General features: G+C 46.5%; 1 protein-coding gene and 1 pseudogene across 3 annotated transcripts; one reads left to right on the top strand and one right to left on the bottom strand.

Moving 5' to 3' along the window:
* Window positions 1-17: 17 nt before the first annotated feature.
* LOC308520881 (eukaryotic translation initiation factor 2 subunit 3-like) lies at window positions 18-4,080 on the bottom strand (annotated as a pseudogene). Its single transcript has 3 exons — window positions 3,976-4,080; window positions 3,185-3,851; window positions 18-69 (listed from the first exon to the last, which is right to left on the bottom strand). The product of its transcript is annotated as a eukaryotic translation initiation factor 2 subunit 3-like (transcript).
* A 1,287-nt stretch (window positions 4,081-5,367) lies between these two features.
* On the top strand, window positions 5,368-15,068 carry SOD2 (superoxide dismutase 2). Of its 2 annotated transcripts, none has more exons than XM_081093689.1 (5): window positions 5,368-5,537; window positions 6,642-6,844; window positions 10,292-10,408; window positions 11,917-12,096; window positions 14,356-15,068. In XM_081093689.1, the coding sequence occupies exons 2-5, from the start codon at window positions 6,658-6,660 to the stop codon at window positions 14,499-14,501; spliced, it is 630 nt and encodes a 209-aa protein (XP_080949815.1). In that variant the 5' UTR covers window positions 5,368-5,537; window positions 6,642-6,657; the 3' UTR covers window positions 14,502-15,068. The 2 variants fall into 2 exon arrangements, with proteins under 2 accessions (XP_080949815.1, XP_080949814.1); XM_081093688.1 differs by lacking the exon at window positions 5,368-5,537 and adding an exon at window positions 6,119-6,271.
* Window positions 15,069-16,896: the final 1,828 nt, after the last annotated feature.

The raw sequence follows: 16,896 nt of genomic DNA, 5'->3' as shown, positions 1-16,896 counted from the left end.
TACACTCAACTCCTTTGTCATATTCTGGTCTCATCATATCTCATCTGATACCTGAGTAAATCAGAATATCTGAAAAATCAGACAGAGGCCGGAAACCAGGACTACAGGCTTTATTAGAGGAGAAGCACCTGCCGGGCTGTCTCGCAAGGGGAGAGCAGCAGCACGTGCAGAGGTGGGCACGCCTTTTGAGGGCGGAATGGGAAGGAATGGGGGCTTAGTGTACTCGGCGCACACTGATTGGTGGTTTACTGTATGGTCCATATAGGACAAGGGCTTAGGGTATTTGGCAGGTGTGGATTGGTGGTCCAATGTATAGTCCATATAAGGTACATGGTTAGTCACTCAGGTATTTCCGAGCTGCAGGTTACGTCATACTCCGCCCACCAGTTGGGGGAAGGGAGGATCTATCAATATCCAGTTTGTATATTCTTCCTCTCTTGCAAATGAAATGACTGAATAAAACTGCGAAAGGGATAGGGGAATATAGTCAATAATATTGGGATAGTTTATACGGTGACAGATGATTACTAGAATTATTGGGGTGATCACATTGTCAGGTATAAAAATGTCAAATCCTTATATTGTACACCTGAAACTAATATAACCAATATAAGGCTGTATACCAACTGCCTGGCTCGTGTACTTAGTGGTTGGGCGTCAACCCATGAACCAAGAGGTTACTGGTTCAATTGCCTGTCAGGGCACATGCCCGAGTTTCAGGCTCATAGTGGGTGCAGGAGGCAGCTGATCTATGTTTCTCTCTCATCATTGATGTTTCTCTCTCTCTCTCTCTCTCTCGCTCTCTCTCTCTCTCTCTCTCCCCCTTCCTCTCTTTCTAAAAATCAATAAAAACATATTAAACACAAACACACACACACAAAATTGTGTACAAACGATACTTAAATAAAAAAATTTAAAAAGGCATGTCCTGGGGGTCAATTTAGTCTCAAAGTATCATCATCTGAGCAAACAAGAAGCACCTGGATGCAGCCTGCCTGGGTGTCTCAGTGATACTCTGTTCTCACGAGATCAAGGCCTTTTATTAGTGACTGAGCTGCCCCTGAATCCTGTTGTTGCATCCCTGAAAATCACTTTTTCTTCCAGTTCTCATAGCTGATACCCTAACCTGGCTCTTGGTGCTGTATACAAGGATTCATGCAACAGCTTCTTAACTAGCCTGCCCCTTGTGGTGTCAATGCCAGACTACCTTGCCGAAAAACTGCTCCCCTCACCCCCCATTGATTTTTAGAGAGAATGGAAGGGAGGGAGAAACATCAGTGTGTGAGAGAGAGACACTGATGGTTTGCCTCCTGCACTTGCCCAGATTGGGTTGGGGATCCAACCTCCCACCCAAGTATGTGCCCTTGACTGGGAACAGAATCTAACCACTGAGCAACACTGTCCAGGGCCTGAAAAAGTACTTTGGTTGTGTTTCACTTCAGCTAAAATGCTTCTCAATTTCCTGTAACCAACCTTGTGTTTGTTTTCAGGGCATCCATCATCTGCTTCCAACCTGAGTTCCCTCCTTCACCCAGCCACACCCTTGGTTACATTCTCCTGACTGCCAGCAAGCCCGGCTTCTTGCTGGGAAGTCGTTCCGGGTGCTTCCCCTTGCCATTCCCCTAATCCAAAGCCTAGTCATCCCTGGGGGCGGGGAGAGACGGGGGGCGGGAGGGTGGGGAGGCGGGGGAGAGGGAGCACAGGGTTGTGAAGGAGGTGAAAGAAAATAACTGAAATTCTTTTTTTTCCATGCTTTAAAGGATAATTTTATTTGAATCTACTAATTTCTTTTCACTCAAAATTGGGAAGATAAAGAAACATAAAGTATGAGGCAAAGGGGAGATGGTCTACGTGTTTGCGTCTTCGGGTTTTTACCGGCACAACAACCCTTCAAGCCCGGAGCTGCTCCAAACCGAAGGGTGAGGATGAGAAGAAAAACGCTATTGCAAACAGGTCCTGCGGTAGGTGTGCTCTGGCAGGAGCTGGTTGTAGCAAATCGTTTCACTTCAAACCTGCATGGATATGTTAGACATTATTTGGAAGTAATTAATTTCTAGTCAATTCAACCCAACATTATGCCAACTTTTGCATTTATTGTAGACACTATTTTAAGTACTAGAGATTAAATTTTCATCACCAAAACATGAAAATAGCAGCTACTGCCCTGACCGGTTTGGCTCAGTAGATAGAGTGTCGGCCTGTGGACTGAAGGGTCCCAGGTTCGATTCCCGTCAAGGGCACGTACCTTGGTCGCGGGCACATCCCCAGTAGGGAGTGTGCAGGAGGCAGGTGATTGATGTTTCTCTCTCATCGATATTTCTAACTCTCTATCCCTCTCCCTTCCTCTCTGTAAAAAGTCAATAAAATATATTTTAAAAAAAGAAAAGAAAAAAGCAGTTACTATTAAGGTAATGAGCTGTGAAAGTCATTCCCCAGCATTGCTTTGAAAATATACCCTGGTTAAGAGAAAATCTGACTTTATTCAAAATTTCCAGCCTTCATCTACTGTTGGCTTGATCATCACTCTTTTTTTTTTTCTGATTTTTTTAAAAATATATTTTATTGATTTTTTACAGAGAGGAAGGGAGAGGGATAGAGAGTTTGAAACATCGATCAGCTGCCTCCTGCACACATCCCACTGGGGATGTGCCTGCAACCAAAGTACATGCCCTTGAGGAGTCCCGGAATCGAACCCGGGACCCCTCAGTCCGCAGGCCGATGCTCTATCCACTGAGCCAAACCGGTCAGGGCTTTTTTTTTAAAAAAAAATAATATATTTTTATTGATTTCAGAGAGGAAGAGAGAGGGAGAGAGAAACATCAATGATGAGAGAGAATCATTGATTGGCTGCCTCCTGCACGTCCCCTACAGGGGACCAAGCCCGAAAGCCAGGCATGTGCCCTCGGCAGGAATCAAACCCACGACCCTTCAGTCCTCAGGCCAACGCTCTATCCACTGAGCCAAGCTGGCTAGGCCAGGGGTGGGCAAACTTTTTGACTCAAGGGCCACAATGGGTTCTTAAACTGGACCGGAGGGCTGGAACAAAAGCATGGATGGAGTGTTTGTGTGAACTAATATAAATTCAAAGTAAACATCATTACATAAAAGGGTACGGTCTTTTTTTCCAATAGTTTTATTCATTTCAAACGGGCCGGATCTGGCCCGCGGGCCGTAGTTTGCCCACGGCTGCACTAGGGCGATCATCACTCTTCTTATTTGACCCCATCCAATCAAACACCAGTGTTTCTCAACTCTTCGGCGAAGGGCAATTTTTTCTCCGACTTCTGTGGACCCAGGATTAAATCTAAACGATTTTGCCCCAAATCGGCCTTGACTGCATTAACTTCTCCATTCAAAGGGACGCTATGTTCACCGGGAACACTTCATTCTTAGACAACTGTGGCACCGTTGCTGCTTTTTTGTCTCCTTCAGTGCGTACACCTGCAAGCCGTCTAAACAGGAAACAGATTTCTAATTCTGTGAAGGTCTCAGGTGAAGCTCCAGCTGCACCAAGCACCTGCCTGACTGTTAGCCCGGCACACAGTGGGGTTGATTTTTGTTCCAATTCCTGTAAGAGCGTCTGGAGCAGCATTATGTTCTGCAGACAGTGACACAATTTTGGGGAAAAATTGGTTTACGCATGAGTTTTCCTTCACTATCTACGGAAACAACACCGGGTCTGACTTCTATCTCCCGGCCCACCTTTCACACTGCTTTTAGAACACCACCACCAGCTACACCCCCGTCAGGTCATCCACTGTAGAGCCACGTTTGTTGACATCAAATGAGCTGATAACAATAAGCATTTCAAGCTGGGCAGAAATTGGAATAATAGGAGCTCCTTCTTCTACAGCAGTGGTTCTCAACCTTGGCTGCACATTAGAATCACCTGGGAATCTTTTTAAAATCCTGATTTCTGGGCCTCATCCTCCGGAAATTCTGTTTCTTTGTTATGGGGTGTAACCACTGTTCTACGGTACCTCGTACAAACGTAAGGATCTGTCCATACGGTTCTTTAGGCAGGCTTTCTTTTACCAAATCAATTTTATTTTGTAGAATCCAAATATGCTTTCGTTTCATGATTTCTATAACAGCCCGGTGTTCAGAAGTCTGAGGCTGAGGACAAGACTCATGACCAGCTACAACAGAAGAGCTACCTCCATCACTGCTGCAGGTTCAGCTTTCAAAATATCGTGGCCAAGCCCAGCTCAGCCAGTGTGGCTCAGTGTTTGAGCAGCAACCTATGAACCAGGAGGTCACAGTTCGATTCCTGGTCAGGGCACATGCCTGGGTTGCAGGCTTGATTCCCAGTAGGGGGTGTGCAAAGGCGACAGATCAATGATTCTCTCTCTCCCTCTCCCTTCATCTCTGAAATTAATAAAAATATATTTAAAAAATATATCGAGGCCAGGACATCGACAAAGGAAACATGTCCGGCTAATGTGAAGTTGCCTTTGGTCCCTGGAGTGTCTAGGAAACTCATCGGGTGTATTACATCCATAGGATCTGTCACATTCTGGAGGAGGACAACTGAGTCATCAAGTTTATAAACCTTAGCATTGGTTATCCAAGCTTGACTATTTCTTTCTAGTCCATTTTTGAACTCGACAGTGTGAACCCCAGAAACAGCTTTACAACCGGATTTCCCATGAGCTACATGACTAACTGTATTGATACTAACTGTCGATATTAATTGTGACTTTTCTGCTGATAACTTCCTGTGAAAGTGGCATCAATGTGGTAACATCCCAAGCTGCGAGATCCTGGGAAGATGCAGCAGCCTGAGTCCTTCCAGGCCCCCCTCACCACGCACCCCCACCTCTGCCATCCTGCCCGGAGGGATGAAATTCTTTATTAAGTACCTATCTGCTTCCTTTTATAGTATTCTGTTCAATAAGGGCTCTACTCAGGCCAAAAACAGTGTAAAGCTGTCCTAACTTCTATATTCACACAACTCAGGATTTTTTTTTAATTGTTAAGAAAGCATTTGATACTTACAGCTTATTAGACTACTAGACACCGTAGGAAAGAATCCTCTGCTCTATTTTGTTTTGTTTTGTTAATGTATCTTTATTGTTGAAAGTATTATAGATATCCCCATTTCCCCCCATTAATCCCCTCTACCCGGCTCCTGCTCTTATTAATTTATATTTTTATTGATTTCAGAGAGGACTGGAGAGGGAGAACCATGGAGCGGCTGCCTCCTGCAGGCCCCGCGTTGGTGATGGAGCCCGCAGCCCGGGCAGGTGCCCTGACTAGGAATGGAACCGAGACCTCCGGGTTCATAGGTCGAGGCTCACCCACTGGGCCACCGGCCCCTGCCCACTTTCATGTTCTCCCGGAGGTTAGGGCTGGTCCATGGAAGTCACTCCTAGCACATACTCATGACGTGCCGGATGGGACCTGGTGCTCGAGCATGAACTTTGAGTTCTAATCTTGACTCTCTCACTAATTAACCGGGACCGGGACAACCTGCTTAACTTGAGTGAACTCACTGTAGCCTGGAGTCCAGGACACCCGTCCCGGGAGAAATAAAGGTAAATGTATGCAAACCCCGCAGCGCAAGCTCAGGCCCGCGCTTGCGGCTAAGCAACCGCCCTTGGCCGGGCTCAGGCCCGGGGAGGCCCCAAGGTCAGTGGTTTCGGAAAGAAAGGCCGCGGGGCAGTGTGTGCGGGGCGGGGGAGGGCCTGGCCCTACGGCTTCCAGCGCCCAGGACCCGCCTTCCCGCGGACGCGCTGGGGCGGCGCCAAGGCCGTTCAGGGAAACGCGAGTCTCTCCTCCCGTAAAGTCGCCCGACCCGGGGCTGGCCCCGACGCGGCCTCCAGGAAAGGGCGGGCCGCACTCCAGACCCCGCGACCCCGCTCCTCCACCCGGACCCGCGGGGCGGCGCCGGCGCGGGCGGAGCGCGGACCGCACCATCTGCCGCGGGGGGGGGGGCGGATGCGGCCTTCCCCTGGGCGACACGGCGGACAGCACGGCGGGGTGCCCCGGCCCCGCGGTCCCAGCGGAGGGACTCTGCCGTCTCCGTCCCCGCGTTTCCCGGGCCCGGGGCGCGGGCGGGGAGCGGACGGGGCGGGTCCGGGGGCCGCGCACCCCCCGGGGGGGTGGGAGCGGCGCGCAGGGGGCGGAGCCTGGCGCGCAGGGGGCGGAGCCTGGCCGGCGGCGGTGTCCTTGCGGCGCGGCCCGGTCACCGGTTCACTGTTCGTCCCGAGCGGTCAGCGCGGCGCGGCGAGGACTGCGGCGTCACCATGTTGTGCCGGGCGGCGTGCAGGTGAGGCGCCCGGGCCGCGGCGCAGGGGACGCGGTCCCGGCCCCGGGGAGGGGCGGCACGGCCGGCGGGCGGATGCGGGGCCGCGGCGGGCCGAGGGCGCCTTCGGGCGCGGGTGGCGCGGGTGGCGCGGGTGGCGCGGGCCGCGGCGGGCGGCCCTGCCTCCCGACAGGTGTGCGTGGGGCGCGTCCAGGTGCGGCCGAGGCGCCGGGCCGCTGCGTGAGTTTGTGCTTCAGGGAAAGCGGCGGCGGGCGGGCGGGCGGACGGCGGAGAGGCCCTCGGCGCCGCCTGCCTGTAGCCTCGTCGGCGCGGACAGACGCGTGGAAGCGACTGCCCGCGGGAGCCGACCGGTCGGTGGGGGTTGTCTTTCCAGCGCGAGCCGGGAGCTGATGCCGGCTCTGGGGACCCTGGGCTCCCGGCGGAAGCACACCCTCCCCGACCTGCCGTACGACTTTGGCGCCCTGGAGCCTCACATCAGCGGCCAGATCATGCAGCTGCACCACGGCAAGCACCACGCGGCCTATGTGAACAACCTGAACGCCACGGAGGAGAAGTACCAAGAGGCGCTGGCCAAGGGTGGGTGCGGGCTCAGGGCGGGTGCGGGCGCAGGGCAGGTGCGGACCAAGGGTGGGTGCGGGCGCAGGGCCGGTGCGGGCGCAGGGCAGGTGCGGGCCAAGGTTGGGTGCGGGCGCAGGGCAGGTGGGGGCCAAGGGCAGGTGCGGACCAAGGGCAGGTGCGGGCCAAGGGCGGGTGCGGGCGCGGGCGCGGGCGCAGGGCAGGTGCCAGCGGCCTGCCCTGGACCCGGAGAAACTGGCCCATGGAAACAGGACGCATCTCCGTGAGGAGATGCTCCTCTGCTCGCTAGGTCACTCCGCGTGTTCTTGAAATGCACAAGGAAAATACCCATTTGTGGGAAACTGGAAAGGCGTGTATTTGTTTACTAACATTTAGAATTCCGTTAAAATATAACATGGAGTTACTATATTTTTAAAAGAGTCCGGTTGACAAAACCAGTAGCATGTGGACTCTGTTTTGTGTCTGGGGGTGTGTATGGGAATACTATGTTATAGTGTTTCTGTACAAAAAGCGATTACATTTTTCAATCTCTGAGTTTAAGCAGTGGTTTGCAGAGGAAGTAATTGACAGTCGTGTTTCCAGACTACAGATATGGCTTCATGAGCTACACAGTTAAAAAAATGTGTGTTTTTTTCTTAAATATATGCATTTTTATTGAATTTTAGCGCGATGAAATTGGTGGAGTAAATTTTAGACAGCGACACGTTGTTGACTGGGGGCATCTAGTGGAAAAATGTAGTATTTCAGCCTGATTGTGTACAAGGTAAATGGCTAAGCAAAAACCAGAGGAAGTTGCCACATTCTGGAATGTTTACTTCTGACCGTCAGAGAAACCTCAAGTATGGCTAAAGGTTCTGAATACGAGAAAATTTTGGCGATTTAGGACATAACAAATGCAGGAAGGAGGTGGTACGTGGCTGGGGAATATTCCAGTTGTGAAACTATTTCCTACATGACCACATCCTGACACCCCTGAACCTGTCTCTTCAATATGTTAAAAACAGCTCACTTTCCCTCCTTTTCTGGTGCACTTGACGCTTTCCTTTTTCAATGAAAGCCACTGGGAAAAAAGCTTTACATTATATTCCATGTTGATCATAAATTAATAAGTAGCCACAGACCTTTCTTTAAAAAGTTATATTTTAAAAATTGTTAAAGATCTAAATTCTCATGTTTGCAATTTGGGATTAAAGGCATACAGTAAAATTACATCATCAGCCTCATCACATGTAAGTAACATATTTTTCAAAGAAACATTTAATTTTTACTGTGTTTAACAGAAGAAAACTGAAGTGAAGCCAAAGAAAATGTTGAACTTCAGAAAAGTGTTCTTAAAAGCAGATACTAAGCCCTCCAATTTCTATTAAAATTTACAAAGGATGAACTAAACTTTAAGAGATTGAAATTATTAAACTAATTTTCAATATATTTCTTTCCCATTAGAAATATGTAGTTACTGTTGACTTAATAAAACATAATTTAATAACTTACATTTATTTTTAGGGTGACTTTCCAAGAAAAATTAATAGAGACACTGATCTGTGAGAAAATCATTTTATAAACATAACAGCAAAATGTTGGCATCTTAAAAAAACTCTCAAAGATCAACTGTGTATTTAGATATCAGATGGTCCGCTCCTCTCTGAATTGCTAAGCAAGTGGAGATTTGGCTTTGTTTAAGGAAACAATAGTATTTCTTACATATGTTCGAATGTGCCCTAAGAACAGAAGTAGAGAACTTTTTCTATTATGTAATCTCTGAGCAGCGCTCAGTGGTTTTTCTGTCCTTCATTTTGCCTTTTGGTATCTTGTGAATCAATGTTTATTTAGTAAGGAAATGCCCATTTTTCCTGAGAGGAACGTTCAGTTCATCTGTAGCTTCTGGAAGGCATAGCAAAAATTTTTTATTTTGTCTACTTATTAAGCAAGGTAGAAAAAAAATTTTCAAACATAACTTTTTTTTAGAAGGATATGTTTCTTTTTTTATTTTAGAGATGGAGAGAGAGATACTGCCTCTGACGTGTACCCCGACTGGGGATTGAACCTGAAACCTGGGTATGTGCCCCGACCAGGAATCAAAACCTTTGGAGTATGGGACGACCCTCCAACCAACTGAGACACACTGGCCAGGGCCATTCTTTTTATTAAGTGCTATAGATACCAGAGAATTTTTTACCTTAGAAACTACATTCAATGTATTCCATTATCTAGTCAATCAAACATCGATTGAGCGCCTGCTGTGTATGAGGCACTATAATGGGCTCTCGGACACAGCAGTGCATGAGAGTCCTTTCATCCTATTGGGGAGACAGATGAACCAGTGAGTATGTAGGATGGCAGGGGTTGTAAATCTCACGCAGGAAAACCAAGTAGGGGAGTTGCCCAGTTTTCGCTGTGGTTCGAGAAGGCTTCACTGATGGAGTTGTTGGTTCGGTAGAAACCTGAAGGAGAAAGGGGGGAGCGAAGCACGAGGCTGCCCCGGGGAAGAGTGTCCCGCGCAGGAAGCGGTGGAAGCCCTGAGCGGGGAGCGCTGAGCTGGTCATGTAAGCGCAAGGAGGCCAGTGTGGCTGGAGGGGGCCCGCCAGGAGCTGCACAGGTCACATGGCGGGCATTTCTGTAGCCGTTGTAAGGACCTGGGGTTCGCTCAGAAGAGCAGCCTGGGGAGGGGTTGGCTAGAGGAGTGCCGTGATGGATGTGGGGTCTAGAGGAGGCTCTGGCCACGGCGGTGAGAACAGACTGTGGGGCAGATGTGGAAGCGGGAGATCAGCGCCGAGGGTGGCAGGCGCTGGTGGGAGATGGATGCCGCTGGTCCGCATGTGTGTGAAAGGGCGAGCTGGCCGTGCTGGTGGGTGAGATGTGGGTGTGAGAGGGAGGCCCCAAGACGACCAGATTATCAGAATGTCCTGAGGAGGCAGCTGGCATGTGGGTTGGAAGCCCACAGCCGGGGTGAGCTTGGGGTTGACAGTCAGGAGTTCAGTTTTGAATATGTTGGGTTTCTTGTTCACGTAACACTGAGAGATTTCCCAGTGAATAGTTGTCTATTTAGGAAACAAGAGGTGGAAAATTTTCATATAGTCAGTATATGGAACCAGACATTTTAGCATTCCATTTTCTATCTTTGTTCTTCATTATTTAATTTGCCAAAATCTTTTCTATCCAGGAAAACTGAGTTCTTTGAAGTTCAGAGTGGATTTTCTGCTAGCTTTGCCAACCCTGCTGCCTCACTAGTTGTTCAGCATGTTCCTAATCACCTGAAAATCCACTGGGACAAGTAATTTTGGGAAGTTCTTTTTTGGTAGAATCCTGAAATTGTAGAATTTTAGGACCTATAGGATGTTACAGAGAAGCTGATCCAATTATCTGACATTTTACAAAGAAGAAAATAGTGTACAGAATGGCTGACAAAGTAAGCATTTAAAAAAGTGTATTTGCATTTTAACATTTCAGGTGACGTCACAACTCAGGTAGCTCTTCAGCCTGCGCTGAAGTTCAACGGTGGAGGCCATATCAATCATAGCATTTTCTGGACAAACCTGAGCCCAAATGGTGGCGGAGAACCCAAAGGTTGGTATATCTTGGTACTAGCTTAGCTACATTTTGTGCATGATAGGAATGACTTTTTTTTTTAATGCTACCCTAGTTTTCTCTGAGGTATCATAATGGCATATTTTTCATAGCAAGATGTGCAATCAAGTTGTAGTAACTTTCAAAGGGACACATGGAAGAATGGAGTGCATTCACGGAGTTGTGTCCCCAGATTACATATACCTGCATACAAAGTCACATGTGGTGTTGACTTTTGGTTGGAATGTATTGCACTATTCATTAGGGAGAGACTGAGAAATGGTTTTTAGAAAAGACAAGCTTCACTCACCAGCTCTCGGACCTGGGCTGAGACTTAACCATTCTGAACCGTACTTTTTTCCTCAGTATGATACGGGGATAATAATAGGAGAATTAAATGAGTTATTATATACAAAGAACTTAGAATAGTGCTTTTTGATATTATTTTACTTTTCTTCCTAAGTCCTTTGTCCCAGAAAACATAGGTAATGAAGGAGGACAGAGCTGATGGCTGGGCCACTCCCCTTGTTCACTGGAGGTCGTGTGCAGTGTGCGGAGACTTTAATTATCCCCCGCACCCCAGGGAAGGTGTGGGGCATGAACATAGCTCCCTCCCTCGTTTCTGGGCTTCTGGAATGTACCTTAAGTTTGTGTGTGTGTGTGTGTGTGTGTGTGTATTTTAATTGTGTTCTAGAAGACATCTTAGGCACTTGAAATAAGCAATTTTATTAGGAAGCATTAATGAATGAGAAGCTGGACAATTTATTTTTTGTGACTTAGGTTTTCAGACTCTGACTTAATAGTGTTGAGTGTGTGAGTTACCAGAGTATCAGATACAACTCTATTCAATCAACAGGTGTTGGTACTGTCTGCACTTTGTGTTGTCTGTGTCACTTTATTCCTCATTCGTGCTTATGACAGATGATTCCTTTTAACAGAGAGGCGAAGTTTTTGGCCTAGTTGATTTGGTTGATGTGCTCAGTCTAGAATTATATTCTGTATTGCTACAGAATAAAAGGGCTAAGCTCTTCAAGCGTATCCTTAGTTCAGTAACAGAAGGGAGAAAATAACTCTTTCTAAAATGATATCACTGAGATAGGAAAGATCTAGGCTGCCTTGGGGAAGAAACATAACAGCCATAACATTTTAGTCCCAAATTAAGACAGAATAAGTAGGGTAGAGGTCAAAGTAAAATTTTCTGCTGAGTGGACAAAAAGAAGGCTCATGGAAACTGTTCTTTCTTTCCTGATGGCAGTAGCACCGTGAGGGGGGAAATCCCTCTGCAAAGCTTCCGTGGCAAACACGTGAATTAACATCGTGAGGCCTGGGACGTTGCCCCAGGGCCGAGAATGCCGTGTTGTGGAGGCTCGCTGGCTTTGTTGTGTCTTCTACCTGGTGTCTAGTTGTGTCTTGGGCCATAGGACAGGAACATTTTCATATACGTAACAGAATATTGTAGTCATTGCCAAATGTTCATTGTGAGTGTTCTTTGGATTTTTTTAAAACAGGGGAACTGCTGGAAGCCATCAAACGTGACTTTGGTTCCTTCGCCACATTTAAGGAGAAGTTGACCACTGTGTCCGCTGGCGTTCAGGGCTCCGGTTGGGGTTGGCTTGGTTTCAATAAGGAACAAGGACGCTTACAGATTGCTGCTTGTTCTAATCAGGATCCCCTTCAAGGAACAACAGGTTAGATTGGAAAATTGTTACCCATCCATTCAGGGGAGATGGTTCACATACAGAAAACTAGCAGGGCTCATGCTTATCTGTAGACTTATTTGAGCAAATCTTTTTTTTTTTTTTAATATATTTTATTGATTTTTCACAGAGAGGAAGGGAGAGAGATAGAGAGTTAGAAACATCAATGAGAGAGAAACATCGATCAGCTGCCTCCTGCACATCTCCCACCGGCGATGTGCCCGCAACCCAGGTACATGCCCTTGACTGGAATCGAACCTGGGACCTTTCAGTCCGCAAGCTGACGCTCCATCCACTGAGCCAAACCGGTTTCGGCTGAGCAAATCTTAACAGATGATACCCAGAGTCTAAGCAAAAGTGCTTTAAAAGTTCTTGATATTTTGAAATCTTAAGTCTTATAAAACATAAGCACACATGCCTGGTCGGGTGTGACTCAGTGGTTGAGTGTTGACCTATAAACCAGGAGGTCACAGTTTAACTCCCTGTCAGGGCATGTGCCCAGGTTGTGGGCTCTGTCCCCAGTAGGGGGCATGTAGCAGCCAATCGATGAGTCTCATCATTGGTGTTTCTGTCTCTCTCCCTTTCCCTCCCTCTCTGAAATCAATAAAAAAACTATATATATAAAAATCTAAGCGACCGTCCGACCGGTAGCTATGTCTGCAATGACCACCAGGGGGCAGAGCTCCGACTCATAGCTATGACGCGCACTGGCCACCAGGGGCAGACGCTCAACGCAGAAGTTGCCGAGCTGCAGTGACTTGGCAGCTACGGTTCTCAGGTGACACACCCAGAACCAGAGAAGAGGGAGCCCGATTCCGGGGTGCATCACCCAAGAACCACCCTGGGTGAGACCCTTGGGGGATGTCGGAGAGCTAGTTTCGGCCTGATCCCCGCCCTGGGCTTCTAGTATATGTATAAAAAACACATGTAATTTAATAGATACATTAACAAAAAATGTCTTAAACATAAACTGCTTCATTTGATAGTTCATATCAGCTTACATAATTATATGCACTAAAATTAGATAAACAACAAGAACGAGGAAAAGACGTCTGATTTCAGACCTTGGACCACTCTTTACTGAGCACTTGTGGTCAGACTGGGAGGAGCGCGCCGATTTCCAGACGGCTGCCTCTCCAGGGGTTTTGGTATACGACAATATTTGGCTTGGAGGCGCCAGGCTGGGCTCACCCCGTCCTTTTTCATGTTGAGCCAGATTGCATTAGAAGCCCTTTAGGAGAAAGAATCCCACACCGTCCAGCAGTTAGCTAGAGCTGTGACCTCTGATGCAAAGAAGCCAAAGCTGCCTTTATGACCTGTGCACACATCCGAAGACGTGGTTGCATGACGCTTCCCTGGACACGCTCAGATTTTCCTGAACCTATACCGCTCTTCTGAGAAAGTGAGATGCTACAGGATTTGTAAAAGCAGCAGAAGACCTGTGAGCGTGACATGCTTAGGGAGTCAGGCCTACCTCTGAAGGGACCACCTGGAGAGGCTTGACTTCCAGGTGGATCCTGGCCACACCTCCTGTGTGTCTCTAGTTTTCCTTGTTAACTTGTTCTATTAGCGCCTCATAAACGCTTTTATTCTCCAAGCCTAATAGCCTTGGGGGCAGGGCAGGTTTCTCATCACCTCCCTGAGTACTCAGGACCTTTGGAGGGTCCTCAGTCACCCCACAAACAACATACTCTTACTGAGATCCCCAGTAAGGACGCCTAAGAACTGGCTCTTGTATCTGTTGGCATTTTAAGAACAGCTATTAAAATACTGTAGTTAATTTATTTTTCTCAGATTTTTTTTTAAATATATTTTATTGATTTTTTACAGAGAGGAAGGGAGAGAGATAGAGAGTTAGAAACATCGATGAGAGAGAAACATCGATCAGCTGCCTCCTGCACACTCCCTACTGGGGATGTGCCCGCAACCAAGGTACATGCCCTTGACCGGAATCGAACCTGGGACCCTTGAGTCTGCAGGCTGACGCTCTATCCACTGAGCCAAACCGGTTTCGGCGCTATTTTAATTATTTCTAATATTAATCACATTTCCCTTCCAAAGAGTAAAGTTGAAAATCTTTTTATAGGGGTATTTATTCTTACCACATTTTCTGTTTATATAAGAAACTGCAAAATGGGTGAGAATGTTGTAAAGGGTAATTGTGGATGCATAGGATAAAGGTTACATTGAGAAGATGCAGTGTTTAAATTGAAATTGATAGTTTTTGTTTTTTCTCCTTCTTTCCAATAGGTCTTATTCCATTGCTGGGGATTGACGTGTGGGAGCATGCGTATTACCTCCAGTATAAAAACGTCAGGCCTGACTACCTGAAAGCTATTTGGAATATAATCAACTGGCAGAATGTCACTGAGAGATACATGGCTTGCAAAAAGTAAACCGTCAGCTTTACCTCGAGTACATAAAGCTCTTTGTGGCTGCTTTTGTGGTAGTGCAGAGTACCTCCGTGTACCTGTAAGCTGCTCTGTCGTTTCTGAATGTAGCTTATTCAAGTATTTGATAAACACAATTTAGTGCTATGACTTACTTCTTGTTACAAAGTTTTGTTATTAGGCATCCATTTGAAGGTATTAAATGCTTTGTATGATTTAGTCTTTTGAATGAACATTTTCTTCAGAGAGCTCAAATACCCAGGAGGTTATAAATGTCATCATAAAGCCATCCAAAGAATCACATCCCTCCACTATGGGGCCCCCGTGGAAGCCTTTCTGATCTGTTCTGCACTTATAGAAAATCTAGACTTTTGCCTGAGTTGTTTAATAATAAAACATTACATTTTTTCCCAAGGGAAATATTTAGTTTTCTATTGACAATTGCTTGTTTTGTAAGTAATCCTGTGTCTAATATTACTTCTGGTAGATATCACCCAACGGTCTTTAATTATTTTTGACCACAATTTGCACAAAGTTAACACCATTTTGTCATTAAAAATTAATATAATGTGATTGCTAATTGAGCATTGCTTTATTGTGAGAAGGAACTAGCTGTGCATCTGAATTTTTCTGTAGGGGCAAATAAAAGGCTTGTGTGTAATTTTGTCCTCAGACATAGCAATGTGTATTGTCTAAGTGCCCAAAAGGGGCGAATGCAGGCCCGATGCTGTCTTCCCAGAAAGTGGCAGAGACGCTCAGTGGCGTGCCTCCTGCAGGAACATTTGTGCTGGAAGACTTGTTTTTGAGTCACTGCATCCATTTTGATGTTTTTCTCTTTTGGATAATGTACAGTCACTGTAGAAGCTTTATATTGCTGAGTGTTTTCAATGAAGGGGAAACTGCACATCATAGAGCAGCACAGCGTACCAGATCACGTGCTGTTCGGTGTGGCCAACGGAGCTGTTCGACGCGGCACGTAGCCATGGTGTGTTTGGCTCAACATTGTTGTCCATCCTATGTGTCAGCGTCTTCCTCGTTGTCTTTTTAAAAAATGTTTTTATTGGTATTAGAGAGAGAGAGAGAGAAATAGATCAACTGGGTGTCCCCTGCAGGCACCCCGACCAGGATCAAACCCGCAACCCCTGTATGTTCCCTGACCGGGAACCAAACCCTTGATCTTTCAGTGCACAGGATGATACCCAACCAACTGAGCCACACCGGCTAGGCCCTCGTCTTTCAATGGCTGTAGAATATTTTATCAATTGGACATTTCCTAATTGGTTTTTACAGTTCTGTTAATGAGCAATTCATTTTTTTCTAATTGTTTTATTACAAATAATTCTGTGTTGAGCAACCCTCAGAGGTTTTACCTTCTCTTGGAATATTTTCTCGACAGAGGTTTTATTCTTAAACCTATTTAGTAGCAGGATGTTTTCCCCAAGTTTATTTTTTTGCCCCTCCCCACACTTTATTTCCTATTTTTTAAAAAATAGGTAGCTCTATTAAAAAAACATATATATATTTTATTGATTTTTTTACAGAGAGGAAGGGAGAGGGATAGAGAGTTAGAAACATCGATAAGCTGCCTCCTGCACACCCCGCACTGGGGATATGCCCACAACCAAGGTACATGCCCTTGACTGGAATCGAACCCAGGACCCTTCAGTCCGCAGGCTGATGCTCCATCCACTGAGCCAAACTGGTTAAGGCAGTTTTCCTATTTTTTAAATAGAAAATGGAATAACTTAGTAGTTTCAATATTGAAGACTGAAGTTTTTAAAACAATTAAATTCAAGGCACTTTTTCAGAATTCACAGAAAAGCATGTAGGCTTTCTAAATTGTCAGGTGATGAAGTTGATGATAACTGCGTGTGCATGTGTGTGGCCTGAAAATACTTCAGAGACTGTTCTCTACACACCACAGTAAAATGGCTTGCCTGGAGTACCAGGGAGTCATGTGATCACTGCTTACATATGTAATCTATGTGCCTGTATATCTGTACACAGGCAGTGAACTCCACAGGCCATCTGGGAGAGGTAGGGCCTTTTGGAAAGATGAGCTTTTGAATAGAAGTATTCTGCTCGGTCATGTTATGTATTGAACTAACAGAGACATGCAGAGACTACTGATGTATTTAAAGCCTTTTGGCTGTTACTGCGCTTTAAGAGCTCAGCAATTCCCAGTGCTCACATTTCTGCAGGGCTCCTTTTCGCTTTGCCTTCGTGTTGAGGGAAAGCACACTTACTGAGATTGGCCTTTTCCTCCCTGTCAGATAGATATTAAGAGACTAAGATAATTTACAGAGAAAAGATTTCAGTCCTTCAGTGGAAAATGAGAGCAGGATGCTCTTCAGCCCTGTTATTTAAAAAAAAATATTTTTATTGATTTCAGAGAGGAAGG

Source organism: Myotis nattereri (genome assembly GCF_964212035.1).
Source record: "Myotis nattereri genome assembly, chromosome: 6".
Classification (NCBI taxonomy): Eukaryota; Metazoa; Chordata; class Mammalia; order Chiroptera; family Vespertilionidae; genus Myotis; species Myotis nattereri.
Note: the sequence above shows the minus strand (reverse complement) of the source record. Positions and strands in the feature narration are given on the sequence as shown.